The sequence below is a fragment of the Lagopus leucura genome, unplaced genomic scaffold (genome assembly GCF_019238085.1).
Source record: "Lagopus leucura isolate 7727_CA_CO unplaced genomic scaffold, USGS_WTPT01 Super-Scaffold_760, whole genome shotgun sequence".
Lineage (NCBI taxonomy): Eukaryota > Metazoa > Chordata > Aves > Galliformes > Phasianidae > Lagopus > Lagopus leucura.
In genome coordinates this window covers 12,153,646-12,179,313 of record NW_024962257.1, presented here as the reverse complement: position 1 = coordinate 12,179,313, position 25,668 = coordinate 12,153,646, and the positions used below count along the sequence as shown (strand labels likewise).

General features: G+C 55.7%; 5 protein-coding genes across 5 annotated transcripts; 3 read left to right on the top strand and 2 right to left on the bottom strand.

The window, feature by feature from the left end:
* Positions 1-236: 236 nt before the first annotated feature.
* On the bottom strand, positions 237-6,653 carry CUNH7orf26 (chromosome unknown C7orf26 homolog). The gene is made up of 6 exons (XM_042864355.1): positions 6,431-6,653; positions 6,067-6,288; positions 5,156-5,321; positions 3,387-3,914; positions 1,703-1,742; positions 237-1,008 (listed from the first exon to the last, which is right to left on the bottom strand). The coding sequence occupies exons 1-6, from the start codon at positions 6,620-6,622 to the stop codon at positions 801-803; spliced, it is 1,356 nt and encodes a 451-aa protein (XP_042720289.1). The 5' UTR covers positions 6,623-6,653; the 3' UTR covers positions 237-800.
* A 551-nt stretch (positions 6,654-7,204) lies between these two features.
* Positions 7,205-11,233, top strand: LOC122176221 (deoxyribonuclease-1). The gene is made up of 9 exons (XM_042864574.1): positions 7,205-7,307; positions 8,399-8,546; positions 9,002-9,090; positions 9,228-9,311; positions 9,393-9,508; positions 9,866-9,978; positions 10,423-10,577; positions 10,654-10,750; positions 11,024-11,233. The coding sequence occupies exons 2-9, from the start codon at positions 8,400-8,402 to the stop codon at positions 11,075-11,077; spliced, it is 855 nt and encodes a 284-aa protein (XP_042720508.1). The 5' UTR covers positions 7,205-7,307; position 8,399; the 3' UTR covers positions 11,078-11,233.
* Positions 11,234-13,767: 2,534 nt separating this feature from the next.
* On the top strand, positions 13,768-16,746 carry LOC122176236 (deoxyribonuclease-1-like 2). Its single transcript, XM_042864598.1, has 8 exons — positions 13,768-13,914; positions 14,084-14,172; positions 15,086-15,169; positions 15,345-15,445; positions 15,524-15,636; positions 15,770-15,924; positions 16,009-16,105; positions 16,696-16,746. The coding sequence occupies exons 1-8, from the start codon at positions 13,768-13,770 to the stop codon at positions 16,744-16,746; spliced, it is 837 nt and encodes a 278-aa protein (XP_042720532.1).
* A 232-nt stretch (positions 16,747-16,978) lies between these two features.
* Positions 16,979-21,732, bottom strand: ECI1 (enoyl-CoA delta isomerase 1). The gene is made up of 7 exons (XM_042864367.1): positions 21,621-21,732; positions 21,033-21,161; positions 20,336-20,463; positions 20,112-20,258; positions 18,802-18,923; positions 18,369-18,547; positions 16,979-17,484 (listed from the first exon to the last, which is right to left on the bottom strand). Exons 1-7 carry the CDS (start codon positions 21,664-21,666, stop codon positions 17,318-17,320), a joined length of 918 nt encoding a protein of 305 aa, XP_042720301.1. The 5' UTR covers positions 21,667-21,732; the 3' UTR covers positions 16,979-17,317.
* Positions 21,733-24,118: 2,386 nt separating this feature from the next.
* PTX4 (pentraxin 4) lies at positions 24,119-25,667 on the top strand. Its single transcript, XM_042864455.1, has 3 exons — positions 24,119-24,247; positions 24,325-24,823; positions 25,051-25,667. The coding sequence occupies exons 1-3, from the start codon at positions 24,119-24,121 to the stop codon at positions 25,665-25,667; spliced, it is 1,245 nt and encodes a 414-aa protein (XP_042720389.1).
* The last annotated feature ends 1 nt before the right edge of the window (position 25,668 follows it).

The following is a 25,668-nucleotide window of genomic DNA, read 5'->3' as shown; positions in this document are numbered from 1 at the left end:
GCGAGCGGGCGGGCGAGCCCTTCCTTCCTGCCTTAGGCACCGCGCAACAACGCGACTCCCCATTGGCTGCTTCTCTCACGTGACCAGCTCAAGCGACGCATGCGCAAATCGGGAGAACGATTTGAGGCCACGCCCCCTTCCGGGCAGCCGGCAGCGGCTGCTCCGCCCCCTCCCCCAGTGCCGGCCCATCGCATCGCACCTCCTAATCGCTACCGAAAGATAAAGCCACAGAACTATTTGATGCGTCTTAAGCGGTTTCCTTTAATAGGAAGTGATGCTTTATTCTACCTTGTGCTTCTGAAGCAAACATTTGTGTTCCAAAAATATACAGTGTACACATTCTGTAGCTATAGATACAAACATTTACAAAGAGATGGACAGGCTGGAGTGGATTTGTGTGAAAAACTATGGCTTTCCATCTGGCCTACCGCCCAGAGCACGACTGTGCTGCTCTCAGTGTGCCAAACAGGGGCTACTGACAAACACCCCACTGAGAGATGTACTGAGCACAGTGCTTGTATCAAATACAAAAGGGTCGCCGCATGCTCCAGAGGGTTCGACTTGCTTGCCTTTTTCCACTCCCTCCCTTTATCCATGTGGTGCTCTCATATCCTCAGCCCACATTCAGAGTAACTGCTATCCTCCCCCTGGAGTCTTCTCTGCTCCCAGAGGTGGAGCCCTCCTGCAGGCACTGCCCAGCTTCCCAGCGAAGAGGAAAACTTGGCTCTGGAGACGGTTGCTTTTCTCTGCAAGGCTTCCTCAGACCAAGGGAAGCCGTCACCTTCTGCAGTCTGAGCATGTTAGCGGATAGGCCTGTAGGGGAATGTCATTCCTGGTATGAACGTTTGTACGGGGTGAGCTGGGAGTGCAGGGTGAGCTGGGAGAGTGGGGTGAGCACTGTGTGCAGGGTAACCCAGAGGGGGGGTGTGGATGTGAGGATAGAATCCTGGAGGCAGAGCGCTGTGGGCCGGTTGCTGTACAGGTCCTGAGATGACCAGCTGCAAAAGGCTGCAGAGAGAAGTGCAGACAGTTGTGTTACTTTGAGAAGGCAAACTAGCTGAAAGCAAGCTCATTTTCACTTTGTGAGCACTCTTCAAGTGGACACTGCTTTCTGCTGAAAGTGTCCTATTAAAAAACACTGCTATGAGCAGAAATGATGTCATTTCCACTAAAGGCAACAGTGCTGCTTTTGAGTATTATTCCTTTTTCTGTAATCCTCACAGGCTAACAAGACAGGGAACACCAAGCTGGGTGCAGCTTCCCACAGCATGGGCACCACCAGGCTTTTGCAAGGGGAGATTCTACCTCTGAGCATGTTCAGCTACTACTGAGAAAAGATCAGAGGTTTGCTAGGGTGAGAGGTGAGAAACAAAGTACAGTTAAGCTCTGGTTTGGTTGAAACCATGGGGGAGTTGGGAGAATGGGATAAGTTTGGGATAGGTTCCACACTGTCATTTTGTTCTCCCTTCTGTTTAATGCAGGTTGGGTAAAAACATCTCTACAGAGGGAGTCACGGAACTCTCCTCAAGCATCCAGCTTGCAGGGGAAAAACAACCATCACCCTTAACCTGATACTAAGCTGTGTCTGAACAAAGGCCAGCTTCCAGACAGCAAGTACAAATTTTTAAAGGAGGTTTTGTCTCAACAGCTCTCAAGTATGTGTCTCAGGTACTTGAGACACGGGTACAGGAAGGTCTCTTACTTGTTGTGTGGTAGCCTGGAGCACACGGTTCTCAAGTCATCTGAAAGAGAACAGAGTACAGATCAACAAGGGTCAAGCAGAAACGAGAGCAACTTTCTTTGTAAGGTCAGGTTACTGGAAAAGCTCCACAGATCCACAATCCCATTCTCAAAACAGTAAGATATTTGTAAGAGAGAAAATGTTTCTCTATTTCTTCAGTTCTTGCCTCAGCTTTTTCTGCTTCACGCTTCATTCTGTGTTCTACTTTGAACCTTCACTACCACTCAGGAAACAATTTCACCTGAAGGCAGCCCAAGCCTTAGCACAGCACACACAGCAGGCCTGACACAGCTCTGCCCAGCTCCTGCCACCAGGAACCTGCAGCCAAGGGAGATGGCAGGTCCCAGCTCACTGTGCTTACAACCAGCCCTGCCCCTACCCTATGAAATACAAGATGCTGCTGACCTCCCAGGATAACAGAAGAGCTCAAGCATTTGAAAACAGTTCAGGCAAGATGACGTTCGGACATACAGTGCCAAGAACTGGGAATCTGAATGATCTGACCACAGGAACACATCTATCAATAAGTAACTAAGACAGCTAATACAAGGTGTGACTGCTCCGTGAATACAGTGCTTACAATGTCAAATGCATTGAGTCAAAGGGCAGGAAAAGAACTGGTTTTCAAAACAGGAAAGACAGACAAAAGCCACACTAACAGGCTTCTTCAATAACTTCGACTTAAAATGCACAGACTGTAATACTGTGTCATTGAAGAACTGAAGGCCCAGATGTTCCAGATAAACTGTTTTAATTTGCTTTTCTCATCCCTTGTTTAACACATGAACCTCATGGTAATCTACTTCACAGTCTCTCCTCCAGCAAGTAAACTTAGAGAAGACAAACTGAAAAACAACTCAAGAGTGCTTTTTAACTAGGTACAAGTAATCCCTGGCCCCAGACTGCGTGGGGAAGTACACAGCTTTCCTGGAAAGCAATTATACAGTCAGGATCAAGCTCTGCCCACGCTCTCAGCTAAAGTAAGCTTCACAGATGCAGAGTCAATACTGTGCCTCATCCTCTGGTGAAGGAGCAACCTTTGACTGACATTCAGCTGCATGCTCATCAGCACTGCACGGCTTCCCATCAGTTTACGATTTCAGATCAGGCTTATGCTGCTCTGCAAAACCTCTTTATTTAAACTGCAGAAGTTTCAGTGACTCATGAGGTTACCACCATAAGAAATAGTTTCAATACTTTCTTCCTACTTTAAACACCACGATGTACAAGTGACCCCTGAGCCAGTCAGAAGGCAGCCCAGACCGCTCTCATGAGAAACACAGGAAGAACTGCAGGCTGGAGTCTCTGCTGGAGAACTAGGCCAAGCAAGACAACTCTGGGCTCCCTCTGGCTCCTGGTCATCACTTTCTGCATTTCACAGCAAGTTTACAAAGCTGGTGGAAAAATAAATCAAGCTTTTAGTGTGCCAACTGGGACAAGTGCTGCGGTTTCACATGACACATCTGCCTTCTGCTCTCAAAAGCTGGCCCCAGAATTATTTTTCAAAGCAGGGAGAGTTCAGAGGGGGGCCAAGACCCAAGCAAAGAGCCTTAGCAGGATAAGGTCACGACCCTCTCATGAAATCCACGCACTGGAGGAAAAGAAGCCAAAGCCAGGTTCCTTGGCAGCCCCACTGACCACTTACCTCGGGTGCAGAGGAGCGCTCCTGATGCCATGGCCACTTGCAAAGCCTGAGCCAGTCTGTCCAGAGCCAGTTCAATCTCCTTGGATGCATTGAGAGGATTGAGTTCATCAGACAGCCTGTTGATTTCCTCCACGAGTGGAACCACATGATCAAAGGGTATCAGCCCCAGGCGCCCGTAAAGGTTCTTCTCTGTTAAGTGTCCCTGAAGCATCATAAGAACCTGCAGGACGCTCAGATGCAGTTTTGAATACAGTTGATGGCAATCTCCATCATCTCCTTCAGCCGAGTCCTTGGCAATCTTGCTGGTGGGGTGTCCATTGGAGAGAGAGGCTTTCTTCTTCCTTTTGTAAGCCAAGGGGGCCTTCACACACCAACGGATCAGCCCCGTCAGCGGGGTGAGCTCTAAAAACCCTATGGGCAGGTTGGCTGCAATAGGAGTGTTCAGAAAGGTGATGAGGATCAAGCGGGGGTCTTCAAAGATCCAGGAAACAATCAACTCGAGCAGGTCTGAAGGAGGGATGAGGTCATCTGAAGAAAGGGAAGACGTGGCTCAGTGAGCAGGACGGGACAGCACTCCAATTCTCTCACACATACACACTTTCTGCACTGTCACTACTGCGATTTCAGAGCCTCCCCAAGTCTGCCATTTTTTCGTGAAGCAATTTTGCCCCTGGGTGACACAACCATCACCTCCTGTTAACCTCAGCTTTTGTTCTGAAAGCACCACATCAACTTTTAACCCTTTCCTCAGCAAAGCTCTTTTTTCTTATTTTCTTTCCAGGCACGCTGCCGTTTGTGTACCCAAATCTTGTCCCCAGAACACAGGAGGCTGCCCAGTCACAGAGCAGTCATTGAAAAAACAAGATTTCCTTCCCTGTAGCATCAGCAACATCTCAAATCAAGAAATTAAGTAACAATAATAGTAAATAAGAACTTCCTACAACTCATGCTAATTTTTTTCTGAAATTTTTAAAGTTGGATGAGATTTCACATGGTTGCACAAAATTTATATAAAATACTGAGGGAAAGTATGCTACAAGCTCTACTTCTAAAAGCCTGCATCTCTCTCTCATCAACATCAAGCTACTGAGAAGAGTGAGCAAAACACTTCCTTTATCCATACCAAATAGCATTTACTTTTTTCCTAACGCCACGCAGCGTTGGCATTTAGCACATGGTTGTGTGTTGGCCTATCACAAGTTGTCTCACTGGGTAAAAATAAAACAATCTTCTTTTAGGCACATGCATGTTTCTAGTCTCTGAGCAACACCGACACGAGTCAGGAAGTATCAATACGAGGTGATGCACACACAGGAGGTAGGTACACTGTTAACTGCATTTCATATCACTGCTCAAGAGCTTGTGAACATCCAGAACTTGAATTTTCTCCATTTTTGAAAGGAATTTGACTGGCAAACAGACCTGAGTCTATCTGCTGGCTAGCAGACACAACAGGGAAGAAAAACTGCCCAGCCCAAGTAGAAGTGCTCTCATTTCTAATGCTGCTCAATCAACGAGGTCCATTTGTCCTTTGCCCACTATCAGATGTTACCTGGCTGCTTCTCTGTTACAGACTCTCCCTTCAGTTACTCCTTACTTTCTTCCTCACCCCAGCAACAGTTGAGGTCACAACTCTGAGCTGCTGCCAGCAATAGTTCCATTGTTACAAGCATCTTAAGAATTTCTACAGTTAACTGCTTGCAACAGTTAATTTGTGTTGCTTTACACCATACCTCTTGCTCTGTAAGACACAGCCAGGAAATATTTACCTGAGGAGAGGTCATAGAGAGCTGTGACCGCTGTGATGAACTGGCAGCAGAAGCGAGGACTGGCACTGAATATCTGCTTCAGGGTTTGGATGGACCCTGGCACCAAGTTGCAGTAGTCATCAACCAAGGCTCGGGCCAATCTCACACAGAACACCGCAGGAGTTCGCTGCAGGGATGGAAGGCAGCACACCATGAGAAGCAGCTTAAAACAAATCACAGAAAGTTCTATAGAGCTGGCTTTCAGTTCACTCTGCCCAGACACTCCCTGCTCAGAAGCTTTGCTGGTTCAACACCTGTGTTTCCACTTTCCCAAAATCAAAGTGCATATAAATGACCCATTCATAGAGAGAAGTAAAATCTTAACGTGGAAAAGCTCTGTGCAACCCCCACATTGCCTAAGAGCTGCGTTCTTTAAAAATAATCTACAGACTCTTCTGCTGCCCAGGATACATCCCTTCCTCTAGCCACGCTCAACAGATGGAACACTGTACATAGATTAGCAAAAGCTCTGCCCTGTGTTGGAGTAAAGGATGGATGTGAGCACAGAGGGTGGTGAGGCACTGGAACAGGTTGCCCAAGGAGGCTGTGGATGCCCCATCCCTGCAGGCATTCGAGGCCAGGCTGGATGTGGCTCTGGGCAGCCTGGGCTGCTGGTTGGCGACCTGCACACAGCAGGGGGTTGGAACTGGATGAGCATTGTGCTCCTTTGCAACCCAGGCCATTCTGTGATTCTACGTGAGCACAGAGTGACACATCACAGTGTGACAGAAGCTGCAACAGCCACCTGTCAGTTAAAACCACCATGGAAGAGGAGTTGCCTGCAAGCAGCTGTGACCAACCATGAGGTGGCACCCACTGCAGCACGGCCCTTTGCTCCTTCCCATGGTGATTCGTTCAGCCATAAATCACACCTGCAGCCAGAAGGCAGCACACTCCAGCACGGGCACTCTGCACACAGCCACCGCCATGGAAACCAGCTTTCCCAGTAAAGCCATCCTGTTGTCATCCGCTTTGTTCCCTTGAGGGCTGAAGAGCGATGAGAAAATGATCTGCCGAACCGAATCCTTGGTTTGCTCTTGGAAATAATTGCACATGATCTCAAGGAGCTGAAGTTCCTGAAGCGAAGTCAATCTCTGGAAGGAAACAGAAGCAAAACAGCGAATCGCACTGGGGATTCATGAGAAAAAGAGGGCCGGCCGGGCGTTCACAGCTCGGTGTTCGCCACCACCTCACCAAACCCCGCATCCCCTCAGGCCTCGCGGGGTCGGGCCGCACCTTGGGCGGAGCACCGCGTTCCTTGGGGACCTGGAAGAGGAATTCTTCCAGCAGCTCAGCCGGGCCTTTATCCACCAGAGGCAGCGGAGCGCTCTGCAGCTGGCTGCTGAAATAGATATCGAGGTGATACAACACCTCCTTAGCGGCGCTCAGCGCGTCCCGCCGGAGCAACGAGTGCCGGATGTCACTCATGGTTCTCTCCCCTCTCCCGGCTCTGCGCGGCCTTCTCGTCAATGCGCATGCGCGCAACCGTGGGGGAGCTACGGAAGCGCGCAGGGTCCAAAAGAGGTCGAAGGCGTTCAGCGCGCCCCTCGCTGTGCAGCGCTCTCTGTTGGTGGGGCTGCGCGCTGCACCCTCATGCTGTGGGTGGCGAGTGTCACTCACTGTGCTGTTTTGGCCACTGTTCCCTGTCCCCAGGGCCCCCCCCGCGGCCTACAGGCCGCGGGGGGTGGCCCTGGGGACAGGGAACCGTGGCAGAAACCCGAGTGCATGCCCCATCCCACCGCACAGAGCACCAAGTTGAAACCACCAAGGTGCATAAAACAACCCCCAGCAGGCTGCAAGTGGTCATTTCCCCTATGTTGTCCACCTGGGGTGCACTGCAATCCGGTGCTCTCAGTGTTTCACAGCTGCTGGCATTGATTGAAAGAGCTATTTATTTATTTTTTCACTCAACAGACCTTTGTTTCCACGAAAAAACACCATATGGAGCCCGAGGCCTTGCACGCTTGTTGGCTGGGCTGTTGGCAAAGCCAGCATGGCCCTCCCTATAAATACAGGTGTCACACCTCCTTCCCCTTCCAGTGACCAGGGGACGGCTCCACAGGTACGTCACGCTCCTGAGGATCTCCCTGCAAAGCCATTTTCTGCAGCTCAGGTGAGTTTTGCTTTGTGCAAAGGCTGCAGCTCACGGGCATCGCCTGACCATCTGCGTGCATGCATACATCCACAGGTGCCTCACCCATGGGGGCATTGCCATATCATAGCATTACCAGGAATTGGAGCATTAGAAACTTAAGCATTTGCCATTGTAGCAAGGAGGGAAAAGTGGGAAAACTGAGTGTTTTTATCAGACTGGTTGCTCCGACCACTAAAACAAGCCTGGGGGGCCACAAAGCTGGGGTTGTTTCCCAGTCCTACCAGCAGATCCCGTTGCTGCTCCAGGTGCTCAAGGCACACAGGCTTGGCCACAGTTCAGATCTGATCGTGTTGGAAGGACGTAGTGAAACATTACCCTGACCGCCTTTCCTGTGGATGGGGGCTGCTGTGTGGCGTTGGAGCAGGTCCTATGGTGCTCTCCTGGGTGCAGACAGGGCAGGAGCAGTGCGGCTGACATGGTAGCCCCAGGTGCAGAGAGATGTCAGGGGGCAGGGGGCCCTTGCCCCCTCCAGGGAAGGATGCTGCTGGCATGCAGGAGTGCTGGGGGCATGCATCCCTCACTCTGCTCCAGCTATAGGGTCTTTTGGATACCTGGACACACCTGAGGAGCAATGAGAGAGGCACAAACTGAGATGCCCCCTTCCAGGTGGGTCATGGAGAGCAGGCGAGCTCATGAGCACCTGCATGGCAGTGGCTGTGTCCGTGCATAGCTCAGTGACCTAAAGATCTGCTGCAAAGCACAGGGAAGCAGCTCTAAAGGTCCTTCCAGCATACAAAATGCCCAGAAAAGCCCTGATCTGCACCTGTGCTCAGGGCCGAGGAGGGCTCCAGCTGGGCCAACACCTCCTGCTCCCACAGCACTTGTCACCAGGACCAGAGAGGTGTCTGTGAGTGAAGGAGCAGCTGCTCTGAGTCACCTGGAATGGCATTTGCTCCTGCGCCAGAGTTATCAGCTCAGGCTCTGCAGGAGGTCTGGGCTGCCTGCAGGAGGATGGGCAGCACTGGGACAGCAGGATGGGGCCCCGTATGAGGCAGGGACAAGGTCTCATTCCCCTGGTCTGCAGATCATCCCTGCTCCTTTGCATGCAGGATGGCAGCCCCAAAGCTGGTGCTGGAGCTGCTGACTGCGGCACTGCTGCTGCGTGCAGCCGCCACGCTGAGGATCAGTGCCTTCAACATCAAGACGTTTGGAGACAGCAAGATGTCCAACCAGACGATTGCAGACTTCATTGTCTCTGTGAGTGCTGGGGGAGAGGAGCAGCACTGGCTGTGCCCTGTCCCTGGGATGTATTTGGCTTGGGGCAGCCAGGCACTTGTGCATCTGTGTGAGCATACATTCATGCATGCATCCACGCCTCCATCCATCTGTGCCTCTATCCATGCATTTTCCACGTCTCTACCTACCCTCCTACCTGCTGCCCTCTGATCCCCATCTCCAGCCCAGGCTGTCTCCATTCTCACTGGCCTCTGCCTAAGGACAGGAACTGCTCGATGCCACCCAGGCACCTCATAGCAGCTTATGACTAAGATGCTGCTGGCATGATGGATGCTAGAGAGATGGTGTTGGAGGCCCCTGTGTCCCTCTATGGACCTCCAAGCCAGCTGGATCCTTCTCAGGGCTCTCTGTTCCCCAATGGCACCACATGAGCAGCTCCCAGCCATGGGTGAGCAGCTCCCAGCTTGTTCCTGCAGATCCTGGTGGAGTACGACATCACCTTGGTGCAGGAAGTGAGGGATTCTGACCTGAGCTCGGTGAATAAGCTGATGTCCCAGCTCAACAGGTGACCCTGATGGCACTGGGTGCCGGGTGCCAGCAAATGGGTGCTGGGGCAGAGCCTGGGCAGCATCTTGCTGCACTGCAACACCTCCAGCATGGCCAGAGAGATCCTCCCTCACTGTCTCTGCGTTTTCCTCCCAGCGCATCATCGTACCCCTACAGCTTTTTGAGCAGCATCCCCCTGGGTCGGAACAGCTACAAGGAGCAGTACGTCTTTATCTACAGGTAAGGGATGCCACCAGTGTCCCCCTGCCAACTGCTGTCCCATCCTGGAGGGAGCTGCACCTTCCCACTCTCCTCCTTCAGGTCAGACATTGTCTCTGTGCTGGAAAGCTACTACTATGACGATGGCTGCGAGTCCTGCGGGACAGACATCTTCAGCAGGGAGCCCTTCATCGTGAAGTTCTCCTCTCCCACCACACGTGAGCAGAGCCACCACATGGTGGCTGTGTCACTGTTCCCACTGACACTGCTGCCCCCAGCCCCACCAGCCCGACTGCTGGCCTATGGGGCTGCCTGAACCCATCATAGGGTCCCCACTGTGGTCACTCATTGCTGCAGGGGCTTCTCCCATCTGAAGGTGCCCCAGGGTTTTCCCACATTGTCCCATCTTCCATCACCTCACAGCTTCCATCACGGGGCACTTTCACACACTCCCATCTCTCCTCCACCTCCTGCCTCCTTCCCAAAACCACGAGAGCTTGGGAAAAAGGAGAGCAACAGAGCTCATAGGCTGCCCTGGCTCCATGCCCGGGGGCTGACGGCTGTGTCCTTGTCAGAGGTGGACGAATTTGTCATCGTGCCCCTGCACGCAGAGCCCAGCAATGCCCCGGCTGAGATCGACGCACTTGCTGACGTCTACACGGATGTCATTGACAAGTGGGCAACCAATGTAAGTGGCACTGAGATGTCCCTGCTCCTTCCCTGGGACGCAGGAGGGCTGTAGCACATCCCAGCAGCCATGCATAGATGGATGCATCTCATGGAAGACCTTGTGTGCCTGTCGGAGTGGGTGCCACCCCACAGTGTGTGGGCATAGAGATGGCATAGAGCTGCAGGCTGGCTCCAATGCCCTCTCTGCCACAGAGAGCTGGATGGGTCCTGCTGCCCTGTGTGAGTCTGGGGAGCCATTGCTGCCATGTCATGTCCGTTCCTAGCCTATAGGCATGGCTGAAAGGCTCTGGAGGGCTGCCCACACCAGATATATGGCCACGAAACCCCACTGACTCTTGGGGCAACCCGAGATCAGGGCTCACTGCTGGGCATTGGACCCGTGCGCAGCCATGCTGTGGGCACCAGGGCCATGAGCCAGGCTCAGCGCAGTGCTGCCCTGCAGAACATCTTCTTCATGGGTGACTTCAACGCTGACTGCTCCTACGTGACCGCGGAGCAGTGGCCCTCCATCCGCCTGCGCTCCCTGAGCTCCTGCGAGTGGCTCATCCCCGACAGCGCCGACACCACCGTCACCAGCACCGACTGCGCCTATGACCGGTGGGTGGCACAACAGTGGGCACGGGGACTGCCATGGGGAGAGCAGCAGGTGCTGACCCCCCCATTGCCCTGACAGCATCGTTGCTTGTGGCTCTGAGCTGCGCCAAGCGGTTGAGTATGGCTCTGCTAAAGTCAACAACTTCCAGGAGACTTTCCGTATCCAGAACAAGGATGTGAGTGAAGGGGCAGGGGCTGGGTGATGGCAGGGGCCTGCTGAGGGGCTGATGGTTTCACCTGGTGCTGTGTTAATCCAATCTACAAAGCCTCTGTGAGTATGCACAGGCATCCAAAAGTGGCCCTGCTGCAACCTGTGCACCACTGCAAAGCAACATTTGGGGTCTGGTCTGCATTTGGGGCTGGAGTAGAACCTTTGTGCCCCAGCTGGACGCAGCAAGGAGACCAGACCTGGGCAAGCAAAGCCACCCCTCTGCTTTCCCTGCACTCAGGCTTTGGCCATCAGTGACCATTTCCCAGTGGAGGTGACGCTGAAGGCCTGCTGAGACCTGCGCCAACAGCCAGCGGCGAGGAGTCCACGCACCACCAGCTCCAACAAAGCTCTGTGACCGTTTGATTTGCTGCGTGCTGCCTTTGCAAGGAGCCAGCCCTCGGGGGTCCTTCCATTGTGGGATGCCCTCAGCTTGCATTAAAATGATGTCATGTGCAGCCCTTGTGCTCTGGAGACAGACTCAGGCTCAGTTGGTGGCAGGGTGCTGCTCCCACACGAGTGCCATCAGTGAGCTCACATCCCCATGATCACACACCCCATAAGCACCATCCTGTGTGCGTGCTGTGCGCCCCCACCTGCCCACTGATGCACACACTCCCTCTCATACACACTCCACCATATGCACATTATCCCATGTGCACACAAACACACTCCCTTGCACACATCCTGCCCTGCAAACCCCACCATCTCCTGTGTGTCCCAGAGCAGCCCCATGCATGTGCCTTCGCTCCCATCCTATAGGACTCATTTCCACTTCTCTATGCCACATTTTGGGGACACACCTAAGGGCATGAGGGTGCTCAGCAAAGGAACACCCCTAGGGAACAACCATGTGGTCGGCAGGATGCTCAGGGTGCTCACCCATTTGCCTCCACCTCCCGTGCAAAGCTCAGCAACCCCCTCCCATGTGGCATCCCTGTCATGGAGCCAAGATGAGAACATCAGGCCCTGTAGGTGGGAAGGGCAGCTCCTATCTGAGCAAGTAAGAAAGCAGGCTGCTGGGAAAGGCCTGGGAGGGTTCAGGCAGGACCTGTCACTCTTGCTGAGTCGCGTGACGCAAGCAGCTTTTCCTACATCATGGGGCCACATCCTGCTGGAGCCCTCCTGGCTGCAGGGTGTCTGATGGGTGCTGGTGATGATGGTGGCAGGTGGTGGAGGATGTGAGTCAGCTCCCACTCAGTGGTGCGGTGCCTTCCCGGGGGTTTCAGTGCTTTCTCAGAGTTTCAATGCCTTCCCAGGTGTTTTGATACCTTCCCAGGGTTTCAGTGTCTCCCCAGGGCTTTCAGTGCCTTCCTGGGGGTTTCAGTACCTGTGGATGAAGAGTCCCACCTGGATGTTTCATGCCCTGTAGGACCCTACATGCTCCAGCAGCCCCGCTGCCAGGGAGGGCCATGCCTTGGGGCATCCGTCCCAGAGGAGAAAGAGGAAACGCTTCTCCCAAAGGAACTGGGCCACACGCTGCCTGCAGGGATGGTGCAAAGCCTGAGCTTAGCAATCCTGCAGGAATGCAAAAGTGTACGCGAGGGCACCGGACTCACCCCGTGACTGATGGTGAGGATGCCATGCCAGTGGTGTGTGCAACAGCCTGATGAGTCCCGGCATGATGAGGTCACCTCCCTAGCTGCCAGCTCTGTCCCCTGACCCTCTGGGATGAGGTGTGTGCACGGGGACCCTGGGATATGGTCCCAGCCATGTTGCAGCCTCACCAGTGGGACTGGGTCGGCACCACACCCTGGACTGCATTGAGTCAAGAGCAGGGCTGCTTTGTGCAACCAGTGGAACTGCTTTGGGTGCCCAATAGAGCTGCTTGAGGCCACCTGCAGGGTTGCTTTGGGTGACCAGTGGGGTGATTCTGGCTGACCATTGCAGCTGCTCCAGTCATTTGCGGCTCACCCCTTGCACAGAGGCCCGTCGTGCCACTGAAGATCCAACCGGCTTGACCCGAATGCCCTGCCGTTTCCTTCTGTTCCTTCTAATTACATGTCTGAATCACTTGCATTAAGGCCATCCCCTCCAGTCACCTGCCTTTCCCCTCCCCCCCCCCATGGCATAGTGCTGGGCTGGGGGCACTGCCAGTTACCCACCCCAGCTGCACACCTCGAGCTCCCCACATTCCCCACTGGGCTGCCCCACTGCCCCCACTCCTCCCCAGCCCCTTCTTGGTGTTGAGCTCAGAGATGCTGACGCTGGCCCCACCCTGCCCCTGTGCGGGTTTTGGTTTCCCAATGTAGGAAGCAGCCCAAATCTGTGCCAAAACACCCACGGGGGTGTCCGACTCATCCTGCTTTTCCAGCATCTCAGCTGGGAATAAAACAGCCCGCCTGCTGCCGGCAGGGCAGAAGTGCTGCGTGCTCACACGGTAAGGATGGAGCTGGGGCTCAGTGCCTTTCAGGGCTGTGATGTGATGGGTTGGGAGCCAGGTACCTGTGGTATGGGCACTCACTGTGGTTCATCCACGGAACTGGAGGAACCAGGGTCTGCTGGAATTAGGAGTAGCTCCCGCACCTTCCAAGCCTGATGAGCGACACAGTTCCAGCACAGAAAGCTTTGGGGAGCAGCATGGAAGAGATGAAGGGGGTCTGTGGCTGAGTTTAAGGATGCAGAATAGCAGTGCAAGGTCAGGAGGGGACTGCGAGCAAACAGAATGATAGAATACATCCTGGGGTGCAGGCAGAGAGGGAAGGAGCCCGCAGTGGGAGCAGGAGAGCGTCATGGGGAGCAGGGCTAGGAGCTTCCAGAGCTCACAAGTGATGGGTAGAGGCGCTCCTAGGCAGAATGAGCTTTGTCTTCCTCTGGAATTTGTGGCAGCCCACCTGCTGGCTCGGTATCCAACAGGGCACAGCAGCTGAGAAGGACCTAAGTGGATTTTTTCACTCTATCCCCATATGCGAAGCCCTTTCCAAGCCCAGAATAAAGCGTGGCTCCTGTCGTTGAATCCTGTGGCTCAGAATCCCTCCTGGTAGAATGGGGACCGTGGTGCTGGCACTGTCCCTGCTGAGCACGGCTCTCCTGTGCCCAGCCACCGCCGTGCTGCGCATCGGCGCCTTCAACATCCAGGCATTTGGGGACAGCAAGATGTCTGATGAGAGCGTGGCAGGTGTCATCATCAATGTGAGTACAGCCGGTGCTGCGTGGAGCATGTGGGGATGGGCTGTGTGCAGGGACAGAGCTCAAATACAGCCCCTGTGCTGGAGCTGCTTGGGGACACGGTGGTGGCTGGAACATTGTCCCAGTGCCAGCCACCACAGTGCCAGGCTTCCTCTCACCATCACCACTGCAGATCCTGCGCCGCTACGATGTTGTGCTGGTGCAGGAGGTGCGTGACTCTGATCTCAGCGCTGTCACCGAGCTTCTGGAGCAGCTCAACAGGTACGAGTGGGGCTGGGGCTCTGGGGCTGAAGCCGCTGGGGTTAAAATGCTGGCACTGCGCAGGGAAAATGAAGCTGCTTGAGCAATAAAAGGAAAACAAAAGAAATTCTGTTGAAAGACAGTTGGTTTTCTGGAAGAGGAATAAGAGGAAATTGTTGTAGCTTTACAGAAGGAAATGGGAAGGAGCAGCTGAGGAGCCTGCGGGCAGCTTGGAGCCTGCTGGGTGTCATGCGGTGCTTCACCCTGGGGGCACAGGGGTGCCAATGGGGCAAAACCCTTGTGAAGGCTGAGGTCACACCTGAACACAGAAGGCTGAAAGGAATTATAACTCTGGCACACTGAATCTGGAAAATGCAATGGGACGGGGGAAAACTGAGGCTGAGGATGAAGTCCACAAGGCTGGGGCTTAGCTTGACAAAATGTGACAAATCAGCTTCAAAGCAGACGGGGAGTGGTGGAGGTGGCTGTGCTCTGAGGTGCAGAGCTCTGCACAGCCAAGGGTGCCACAGGGATGGGGGTACTCCACTGGTGGGACTCAATGCTGAGCGAGGCTGTGGCAGAGATGAGTGCTCCCAAGCAGGTATGCCCGGCCCATGTCCAAACCCCTTTGGTTCCCTCCTGCATCACCACAAAGCTGGCATGGCAGCAAGGGTGACGCCAGGCCCTGCAGGCTCCAGGCTGCCAATTAATTTAGCTTAGATGCAAATGAAGATGGAGAGTATCCCTGCAGAGAAATTGTTGGCAGGGATCAGACCTGCACCCTGCTGCTGTATAGGGAGAATGGAGCTCGTGGCTGGGGATGGCGGGTGCCTCAGGGCTGCGGTGCCCATGAGGTTGGCAGAGCTAGGGTCATCCCAGGGCTGTGCCAGCACCGTGCCAGCTGTACAACTGCCCTCCATTTGCATGCCTGCAGTGTGTCCTCATCCCCATATGACTACGAGATCAGCGGGCCCCTGGGACGGGACAACTACAAGGAGATGTACCTCTTCATCTACAGGTAACGGGGTGGGCACGCTGCTGTTCCCCTTGGCGTGTTGCAGAGGGGACACAGGGGTCCCATGTCACCGGATGGAGTTCAGGACAGCAAAGCCACTACGGCAGGGCTGAGCTGAGCGAGGGGCCATGCTGGTGGGCCGTGCTGAGCCCGGGGTCACCGTCCCCTCATCCCACAGAACAGACGTCGTGTCGGTGGTGGACACCTATCAGTACGAGGATCCACAGGACATCTTCAGCCGAGAGCCGTTCATCCTCAGGGTGTCAGCACCCCACAGCAGTGAGCAGCGTGGGGCGGGGGATGGCTCCTCAGTCTGAATGAGGATGGGTGAGCAGGCTCCTGTTCCTCTCCACACAGAAGCGGAGGAGTTTGTGATGGTGCCATTGCACTCAGCCCCGCATGATGCTGTTGCTGAGATCGATGCCCTCTACGATGTCTACCTGGCTGTGGTCAACAAGTGGGGGACAGATGTGAGTGCCCCAGCAGCACCATCCCCGCCACGGCCCCGTCTCCTTCCAGGGGAGGAAGGGATGGCCACAAAGCTGGGCTCGGGGCCAGGCTCTGGGGGTGGATAGCTGAGCCCCCGCATCGCCCTTTCCGCAGAACATCATGTTCCTGGGGGACTTCAATGCTGACTGCAGCTACGTGAAGCAGAGCGACTGGGCCTCCATCCGCCTGCGCAGCAGCGACGTCTTCAAGTGGCTGATCCCAGACAGCGCCGACTCCACTGTGGGGAAGTCAGACTGTGCCTATGACAGGTGGGTGCTGCCGTGGCTCCGTGCCACAGGGCCCCACAGAGGCTTCCGTGGAAGCAGTGCCCACTGCGTGCTGTTCCCTTGCAGGATTGTGGTGTGCGGAGCCAAGCTGAAGCGGAGTATCGTGCCAAACTCAGCCGCTGTGTACAATTTCCAGCATGCTTTCCAGCTGGAGCAGGAAGAGGTGAGCAGGGATCATCAGCAGGACTCAGTGTCTGCTGTGCACGGAGCTGTTTGGGACAGCATAGCTGAGCTGCCCCAGGTGCAGCAAATACAACCTGGTACCACGAGGCTGCCAGTGTTTGGGATTAGGCAGCCTGGGCCCAGCCATGTGGCTGCTGCGCTTATGAGCCAGCACAAACGCAGGGTGAAGCAGCGTCGGCAGCCCCAGGTGGCTCAGCCATGGCTGCAGGTACAGCAGAGAAGGCATGCAGCCCTCACCTAAGGCGCACAGCTGTCCTCACAGCCCGCCAACATGAGGCTGAGCATGCTAGGAGATGCATGCAAGAACACATGAGGGGGATTTGGGGATTACTGCCCATCCCTGTGAGAAGAGAGATGTATGGGGCGTTTCTGTGGCTTTCATGGGCAGAAATGGGCACGGCAGGGGCAGAACTCCATGACTCCCAGGCTGGGGACATCCCGTCCACATCCAGCAGCCACAAAGATCCCACACAGCGATGACAGCCACCCCAAGGGCCCATCAGTACTGTGAGGGGCACAGGGCTCACACAACTCTGATGTTACACCTCCCTGCCTCCTGTCTTCCTGCAGGCCCTGGCAGTCAGCGACCATTACCCTGTCGAGGTGAAGCTGATGGCTTGAGTTCCTCCTGCTGCCACAGACAACAACCCAGATCCAGCTCCCACCAACCCCCACGAAGACGCTCTCTGCAGCCCCATCCATGAGCCCTGTATGTGGGATGCTCCTGAGCCTGCTCTGGAGAAGAGCTGTGGACAGGCCCCCATCCCATGGCTTGTGGCAGAGCCTTCCCAATCCAGCAGGAGCCAGGAAGCAAGCAGTGACTGCAGACACGCTTGGGAACGAAGCACACATCTCCCACATCATCAAATGCTTTATTGACAAACAATTAGTAGTTGGACAGGAGGAAGGATACCCAAGGACATGTAGGCTTGATCCACAGTGTTGTCAAGGCTCTCTCTGCTTGTTCCTCGGGTGAGCTGAGCCAACAGCTCTCCCTGCCCTCAGGAAGGCAGCAGTGGTGACAGGCACTCTATGGGGACTAACAGGAGGGGGTGGTTGTGGTGGCCACAGAGCAGGCAGCATCTCACCCATCACTCACACTGCAGATGGCTTCACTGTGAAAGTCTACAAATAATGCAGTGCTTCAGAGGGTCACAAAAGATCCTGGGACCGGGCCACTGCTGGCTGCTCCTCAGCTCTTCTTCTTCTTCAGCATCTCCATGTACATTGAAAGGGACTTCTGGATGGAGTCTTTCGAGACGAAGTTGACAAAGTTCTGAATGTCTTCCTCCCGGTGAGCTAGCATGTGGTCCAGCACTGCCTTCCTCATCATGGTCTTGGTGAGCTGACGGGCATGGTCTGTGGAGAGGACAGTGAGCATACAGAGCGGGCACGGTCCCCGCTGGTAGCAGCCAGCTCTCTCTCACTGTCATCATGTGCTGCTGCCTCCAAAGCACAGGCAGCATGCATTGGAGGGCTCTTTAAAAAAGCATGGGAAGGGGCAGGAAAACTCAGCTGCCTGGAACCTGACCTGGATACATTCTCATGCAATAAATTCTGATCTCTAATCCACTGTGGAAATGACTGATCTACTGGCACACATTAGAAAAAGCAGTGCAACTTCTTCCTCCCTGTGCCCTCTAGAGCCCAACCCTCACATTGTTACACGTTACTGAGATCAGGACAGCAGCAGCTGAACAAAATCATCTGTTTTTGGAAACTCATCTGCCTTGACATGTTCCCAACTCCTTCAGCCTCTAGAAAATATTCTGCACGTGCCAAACATCCCACACAAAAGCCATCAGCACTGTCCCCAAGGGTTCATCCCTGCTGCACACACTGGACTCTGCCTGCCATCCCAGCCACAGGCTGCACAATTCAGCATGGAAATGGGGATGCTGCTGGAGCATTGCTGCCTGCTGGAGCTGACTGAGGCCTTCAGCATGCATCTGGTCACGCACACCACGCAGGTGTAAATCTCTTCCATGACACTGCACATATCAGTGAATTGAGAGTGAAAATCCCACATACCCAGGACCCAGAATTACTTTAGCACCTGCCTACCATGGACATTTACAACCAGATAAACCCTTGCTGGCTCTGACTGAGTCACGAACAGCACTGCCTGCCACTTACACCTTCACTTCACATGGGAGCCCTGCACACCAGCTCCTGTCCCCCCCACACCCACACCCAATTGCTGCCCCGAGGGCAGCAGCAGCAGCAGGAGGTGCCTCCCTTACCAGGCAGAGCCAGCCACTGTGCCACAACAGCCACAGCCTTCTCCTGCAGCTTCTCCTCTGGCACCACCTCGTCCACAAGGCCGACCCGATGGGCCTCAGGCACAGAGTGCAGCAAGCCCAGCTGGAGGGAGCGTTCAGCAACTCGGTGCCCCACAACATTCACAAATGTGTCCTTAAACCTAGGAGAGATGGCAGGAAAAGCTTTTGCAGGTGCACAGCACGCACTCACAGGAAAGCATGCTCCCAGCACTGGTTTCAGTATAGATTGCATAGTCAGAACTGAGGCACTGCACCCTCCAACTGCAATTACCAAGAACTCTGTCGGGAAGGATGCAAAGCTACATCCCAGTGGCAAATTAAAGCTTATTAAAACCTTTGTGATCTCTTTTTAGGGACCTCTCTGTGATACTAGACACGAAAGACACTGGCATACCAGAAGGGAGCCACAATGCCCAGCTGGGTTTCGTTCAGGCCGATGACATATTTGGGGTTCTCCGCCATGATTCTGTAGTCACACGACAAGGCAATGAGACATCCTCCAGCTGGGCTGGATCCCTGGAAAGGAGAAGGAAGCAGCGAGTTCAGGTCAGCCCTCATGCTCCAGCTATGAGTGCTCATGCACCCTCAGCAGCCTCTCTGTTTTCTCCATGACAGGGAAGACACAGGGACAGAGCTGCCAAGGACAACACAGATGTCTCCCCAAGGCTCCAATCACCTGACTCAAAACTGCCACTAAAGATGTCTGATATGCTTGCTAGACTTTACCCTTTCATTTTTAGTGCTCTTTGTTTCTGAAAATCTAAGTAACTGCTCTGCTTCCTTTGAGTTTCACTCTTTAATTCAGAGACTCCTCCAGAGAAAACACTGCTTGGGTTGCAAAACCTGCAGAGATTTGTTATGGCACTTTCTTATGAGCCTGTGACCCTCACTGCCATCTAAACAATTTCAATTTCAACCACAATTCAGTGCCTGCTTAGCCCTCACAGGATGCCTGCGGAAAGCTGGTCAGAGACCCAGTCATCTTCAAAGACAGACAGACACAGAGCTACGAGCAAAGCAGTACTGCACTGAAAAATGAAAACAAGATGCTGACTGGATAACATATTTAGGAACACTGCAATTCAAAGTGCATTTCCCTGCTGGCACACAGCTCTAGCAGGAGGAAGACAAAGCAGACAGAAAGGAATAAGACAAGGATGCGCCCCACTGCCCAGCTTCCAAAGCACTGCTGTCCAAAGGGCGGAGGCCAATTATTTACAGTACTGCACAGCTCCCACCCAATCTCCTCCCCTCCAGCTACAAAGGCAGTGCAACAGCCAGGCAAACAAGACCAGACAACTCCCATGAGTCTCATCTGTGCAAAAGAAACACTATGCACGTGACAGGCACTCTACAGACTAGCAAGCGACTTCCTGGGGCCGAGACTGGCTCTTGCTGCACAAAACAGTGTCTGTGATATTTAGGTCTGAGCCCCCGTTAGCCAGACATGAGTGCAGTGTGAGCTCCCCATCACCCAAATGCTGCTGCATCTCAGCATCATGTGCAGCATTACCTGGAGACTGCAATGCCCCCCACTCCCAAGCATTCCCATACCCCGGTGCAGCAGACCTGCACATCCCAACACTGTATTTGCTTCAGCAGTGACAAGACTGGTTTGGGGGCTGTCCCTGCACACACGACAACATTACACAGCAAGCAGCAGAGCACACAGAGCAGCCAGGAAAGCAAATATAAAGGACTTGCATTGACTGCAGCGACTGTCACCATGTTGGAGCCGTACAGCCGGAGCCACATCTCCTGCACAGCTCTCCAGAACTCAGCATAGTGCTCTGTGCTCTTCCCACACATCTCCATGATGTCCAGGCCAGATGAGAAGACTCTGGGGATGGTCTGGAACCAAGAAAACACAAATATCACCCAGAGGCAAAGCGTCCTGCAGCACACTGCCATCCCAGGGCAGCATGTACCGAGGTGATGATCAGGCCCCGGCAGGCCCGGTCGTTCTCCAGCTTCTCCAGGCTTATGCAGAACTCAGTGAGGAAGTCCAGGCTGAGGCTGTTGACTGGAGGGCTCTTGAACTTCATCGTGGCTACACCTGAGCCATGGTAAACACAGAGGCATCAGAAACCCCACAGCAGAGCAGCACACACCACTCCTATGCCTGTTGTGCTCAGAATTCCTTCTGAGCCTTTTTGCTTTCCCACTCTACTCAGATCCTATCTTTTCTCCCCCTGGTTCTTCAGGCCTGCAGCCCTTCACCCCTCCCAGACAGGACAGCCCTGCCCAAAGGCCTTCCCAAGGCCCTGAGCCCAGGGCAGGCCCAACAGGAGGGGCCCAATGGCCAAAGGAGACCCTGGGAAACACCAAGCAGAGGGGACACGGCCCCGTGACATCTACACCTGGCTGCCAGGGCACAGAAATCCCAACAGCTGCTCCCTGGAGGACAGCCTGCTTCTTCTGGGTACACAAAGCAGGGACCCTATGGAAGCTGGGATCTGCACGTGGCACACTGCCTCACCAAGTGCCACACCTGGTGACATCTCTGTCCCCACACTCATCTCTCTGCTGGCCTTATATGGCTGAAGGCAGAACGTATGGGGTTCTGGTGGCTCTCCGTGCCCAGGGCTGCATGGTGGGGCTCAGTGGGGTGATGTGACGCTGTACCTGAACTCGTGTCCAGCTCCACCAGGATCTTGTTGTTGCTGAAGGCACGGCGCTGGGTGGAAAGGAGGCCGGGGGGCTGCCAGGCAGCTTGACTCCAAACCTGTGGGCTGCTGCGGGGAAACAGCACACCTGGGGGACAGAGGTATGAGGGCAGACAGGGAGAGAGGCACAGGGACACCATGAGCGCTATGAGGGGGCACGGGGACACCATGACACACTGTGGGGGGATACAGGGACACTGCAGTGCACAGAAGGGTGACATGGGAGGAACAGGGACATGGCACACCTTGGTGCAGTGACATGGGGACACCCGAACACGTGGTGGGGGTGATTGGGACACCCTGACCCCTACAAGGAGACATGCCACAATCCTGACACGCTGACAGCGGCCATGTGGGGACATGGAGGAACCCGACCCAGCGAGAGGGCACAAGTATACCCTATTATGTATAAAAAAGGGCCGTGGGGGGACACGGGGCGCCAGACCACCCCCCGTGGGGCAAAGGCCGTGGGGATGCTCCCGCTCGGACCGGCAGCAGGGGACATGAGAACTCAATCCCGTCGATAGCACAGCCGTGAGTGGAGCACCTGATCGAGCGATCCGACGGCCAAGGGTCACCGCTGCCGCCGCCATGTTCTCCGGGAAGGCCAAGCAGACACGGAGCGGCCCAAAGCGTCACAGCCCCGCCCTGGAGCCCCGCAGCCCCGTTCCTTGGCGCTGAAAGCCACGCCCCCAGTCTTTAAGCCACGCCCCCAGTCTTTAAGCCACGCCCCCAGCCTTAAGCCACGCCAGCGCTGGGACCACGCCCTGGTCCCCGTAGTCACGCCCCCCTGCTCTGAAGCCCCGCCCCCAGCCGACCGCGCGGCACTGAAGTTCTGCCGCCCCGTGGTGGCGGGCGTGAGTCCCAATGCTGTGCTGTGCTATGCTACTCTATGGTGCGCTGTGTCCTCCTGCACCATCACACCTGCGCCATCCTGCACTGCTCTGCACTGCCCTGGACTACATCAGCCTGCACTAAGCTGCACTGTGTTGTCCTGCACTGTCCTGTCCTGCCTTCACCATCCTGCACTACTCTGCCTCGCTTAGTGCTGCATCGTGCTCTGCCTGCTTGCTCCACCTGCTCTGCAGACCCCAAACCTCCCCCACCCTGCTGCCCTCTGGGTTCTGCCTTGCACATCTGAGCCTGGTGCGGCTACATCCCGTGGCAGCGTCCCCGTGGCGGCCCTTGCAGGCACAGCTCAGTCTTTGGGCAGCAGGACTCTGGTAGCTCCAGGGCTGCAGAACCAACCACACTGGGGCAGAATGGCCAGGGGCAGCTCCTCCAGTGGGAGCTGTGAGGCTGCACCAGCACCTCTTGTAAACTTCATCACAGTGGAGGCCATTCCAGGGAGTAGCACAGGACCTGGGGCTGCAGACAGACAGCATTCGGCAGCAGCATGGCGGGTTCAGTGCTGCCTCTCTGTCACCCTGCAGGGCAGCTTGCCCGATGCAGCACAATGGGCTGGGAACAGGGTGGTGTGGGCTGTCACTGTGGTTCATCCATGGAACTGGAGGAACTGGAATCTGCTGAAATTAGGAGAAGATTCTGCACCTTCTAAGCCTGATGAGCGGTGCAGTCCCAGCACAGAAAGCAACCAGCTTGGGGGATCAGTATGGGAGAGATGGTGAAGGCGGTCTGTGCGAACCAGGGAATGACTAACCAGTCAGTCTGATCTCAATGCCAGGAAAGGTTACAGAACAGACTATCTTGAGTAGGATCATTCAGTGTGCGTGGGACAGCTGGGGGATCAGGCTCAGCAAGCATGGGTTCCTGAAAGGCAGGTCCTGCTTCATCAATCTCATCTCTTTCAGAACAGCAGAGCTGAGCTGCCCCAGGTGCAGCAAAGACAATCTGGCACTCATGACTGGGGGGTAAGGGTGGGCAGGGAGAGGGGCATAGGGACACCATGAGCACTGTAGGGGGGGCATGGGGACACTGTGACCCACGTTGGGGGGGTGACATGAAGACACTGCAGTGCACAGAATTGGGACGTGGAGGGAACAGGGACTCGCCAACCCCAGGGTGCATTCCAACGCACATTGAGGGAATATGTGTGACAACCCTGACACTGATGGGGGCTGTGCAAAGACACGGAGGAACCCGACGCAGGGAGAGGGGACAAGAGGACCCCACAACATACCGAAAGGGGTCGTGTGGGGACATGGGGTCATAGGGCACTCTCCTGCTTGGACCAACAGCAGGGGACATGGGACGTGGGGACTCACCATCCTGCAGGGGAGCGCACCTGACAGAGTGATCCGGCGGGCGAGGGTCACCACTGCTGCCATCATCTCCCGGTGGGTCAATGGGACGCGCCGCAGCCCCGGGATCCTGACGGTGCCGTCCCACCACCTGGCGCCGGAGCCCCGAACCTTGGTGATGAATCCCCGCCCTCTGGCTCCGAAGCCACGCCCATTGCCACACAAGCCCCGCCCCTTGGCGCTGAAGCCCCGCCCCCAGGTGGCCGCGCGGTGCACACGTGCTGCCGCCCCGTGGTGGCATATAGCGAAGTGCACGGCGATGTCCTGAGCCCTCTTGTCCTGTCCTGTACCGTCCTGCACTGCACTGACTGCACCATCCTGTTTACGCCATCCCACATGCGCCATTCTGCACTTTTTCATGCTGTCCTCTACTGCTCTGGGCTGCACCAGCCTGCACTAACCTGCACTATGTTGTCCTGCTCACCATCCTGCGCTGCCCTGCTTGTTTGCCCTGTAGTTTCTCTACTGCTGCATAACCCCAAACCTCCTCCCCACCATGCTGTCCTCTGGGTTCTACCTGGGCCCAACGGGGGCACATCTGCCAGGAATGTCTCTATGGCTGCCCCTGTGGGCACAGCTCAGTCCCTGGGCAGCAGGGTTCTGGCAGCTCCAGGGCTGCAGGAACAGCCACGTTGGAGCAGGATGGCTGGGGGCAGCTCCTGGCTTCAGTGGCTGTGAGGCTGCGCCAGCACCTCCTGCAAACCTCATCACAGTGGAAACCATCTCAGGAAGCAGCACCAGAGGCTGGAACTGGAGCTGCGGGCAGACAGCATTCGGCAGCAGCATGGCGAGGTCAGTGCTGCCCCTCTGCCTGCTGCTCTCTGCCACCCTGCAGGGCAGTTTGTCTGATGCCCCAGGGCTCACGGCCCGCAGTCTCCCTCTGCTGTGGCGGCTGCGGCAGCTGGAGGAGCAGGTGGGTGCTGGGCAGCCTGGGGGGCGCAGCACAGCAGGGCCCATCCCTATGGCATCCTTCACACCACTCCATTGCAGTTTCGCCGGTTCCAGGAGGTGACGCTGAGCCATCTCCAGAGCATCGCCAGGAACTACAACATCTCCTACAATATTGACAGCCGCTTTCGGTCACTGGCAGAGCAGGCAGAGGCAGCTGACGCAGCTCGGGCTGCCCTGGGCTCTGAGCTGGCCCGCCTGGCTGCTGTCAGTCAGCAGCTGCAGCGCAGAGTAAGGAGGCTGGAAGGGCGAGCCCAGAGCCCCCGTGCTGAGCCACAAAGCCTGCGGGATGCAGTGCGCAGCCAGCAGGAGTTGCAGCATTCAGTGTCCCTTAGTACTTTCAGCTCTCAGCCCCTCAAGGTGAGGCAGCAGCAGCATCAGTGGGAGCAAAGGCAACGGATGCTGGTGGAGACTGGACCCAGTAGAATGCCCGGGGAGGACGCCGAGCCCCTTGGTGACACCAAAGCTGTCATGGCAGTGCTGTCCACTTCAGCCACTGGCCCCCAGGAGCAGCTCCCGGCCCTCCAACAGCTGGAGACAGGTGGGTGCAGGTCCCTTACCTGACCAGTGGAACGGGAGGGTGGTCCGGTCCTGGTGCTGACAGGTATCAGAGCTCTGTATGACACAGCTTTGCCTTTGGTTCCATTTTAAAATATGGGGCTCCACCCAAGTCTTGTAGTGAGGGTTGCAGGGATTGCACAGCCCACTGTGAAGCCCTAGGGACATCTGTCCTTGTAGCAGTGACTGAGTGCTGCTTTCCCTCCCCAGTGTGCAGTGTGGGCTCCATGCTGCTGTTCTCCAACAACTCAGCCAACAACGGTGCTGTGCTCCAGCCGAGGCTGCACGTGGGGCTGCGGGAGCTGTCATTGTGCACCTGGCTGCTCACCCCAGCCCCTCATCTCGGCACTGTCCTGTCCTACACCAGCGAGGCTGACGGCAGCAAGCTGGCCCTGCACGGGGTCCACCCTGGGTCTGCACGTTTTGTTATCGGGGACACAGAGTTTCGGCAGCTCTCAGTTACACCACTCCTGGATGGCAAGTGGCACCACCTCTGCCTCACCTGGTCATCCAGCTATGGCCAGTACCGTTTATATGTGGACAGGAGGCTGCTGGCTGCCGGCTCTGGCTTCCAGCAGGGCTATGAGGTTCCTGCTGGGGGCTCACTGATGCTGGGCCAGCAGCAATCCCACAGTGGGGACTCTGTGCCCTTTCTGGGCCAGCTGGCTGGCCTGGCCCTCTGGAGCAGGGCTCTGCTGCCTGGGGAGGTGGCCAGCATGGCTACTGGGCAGGGGCTGCCCCATGGGCCCCTCCTGACGCTGGCTAATGCCACCCTGCAAGGTGAGGTGCGCAGGGGGAGGTGTGCCTGCCTCCAGAACTGCCCATGAT

Bases quoted from the DNA above. Each gene is read 5' to 3' on its own strand.
- CUNH7orf26 (XM_042864355.1), bottom strand. From the start codon at position 6,622: ATGAGTGACATCCGGCACTCGTTGCTCCGGCGGGACGCGCTGAGCGCC. The intron at 3,915-5,155 runs GTAAATATTTCC...CCCTTTCTTCAG, and splicing joins TCTCTATGACCTCTCCTCAG to ATGACCTCATCCCTCCTTCA. The intron at 1,743-3,386 runs GTAAGTGGTCAG...GTTCTCTTTCAG, and splicing joins AGCGCTCCTCTGCACCCGAG to ATGACTTGAGAACCGTGTGC.
- LOC122176221 (XM_042864574.1), top strand. From the start codon at position 8,400: ATGGCAGCCCCAAAGCTGGTGCTGGAGCTGCTGACTGCGGCACTGCTG. The intron at 8,547-9,001 runs GTGAGTGCTGGG...TTGTTCCTGCAG, and splicing joins TTGCAGACTTCATTGTCTCT to ATCCTGGTGGAGTACGACAT. The intron at 10,751-11,023 runs GTGAGTGAAGGG...CCCTGCACTCAG, and splicing joins TCCGTATCCAGAACAAGGAT to GCTTTGGCCATCAGTGACCA.
- LOC122176236 (XM_042864598.1), top strand. From the start codon at position 13,768: ATGGGGACCGTGGTGCTGGCACTGTCCCTGCTGAGCACGGCTCTCCTG. The intron at 15,446-15,523 runs GTGAGCAGCGTG...CTCTCCACACAG, and splicing joins GGTGTCAGCACCCCACAGCA to AAGCGGAGGAGTTTGTGATG. The intron at 16,106-16,695 runs GTGAGCAGGGAT...GTCTTCCTGCAG, and splicing joins TCCAGCTGGAGCAGGAAGAG to GCCCTGGCAGTCAGCGACCA.
- ECI1 (XM_042864367.1), bottom strand. From the start codon at position 21,666: ATGGCGGCGGCAGCGGTGACCCTTGGCCGTCGGATCGCTCGATCAG. The intron at 21,162-21,620 runs GTGCTCCACTCA...TCTGTCCCCCAG, and splicing joins CCGTCGGATCGCTCGATCAG to GTGTGCTGTTTCCCCGCAGC. The intron at 18,924-20,111 runs GCAAGTCCTTTA...TCTCCTTTCCAG, and splicing joins TGACAGTCGCTGCAGTCAAT to GGATCCAGCCCAGCTGGAGG.
- PTX4 (XM_042864455.1), top strand. From the start codon at position 24,119: ATGGCGAGGTCAGTGCTGCCCCTCTGCCTGCTGCTCTCTGCCACCCTG. The intron at 24,248-24,324 runs GTGGGTGCTGGG...ACTCCATTGCAG, and splicing joins TGCGGCAGCTGGAGGAGCAG to TTTCGCCGGTTCCAGGAGGT. The intron at 24,824-25,050 runs GTGGGTGCAGGT...TTCCCTCCCCAG, and splicing joins CCTCCAACAGCTGGAGACAG to TGTGCAGTGTGGGCTCCATG.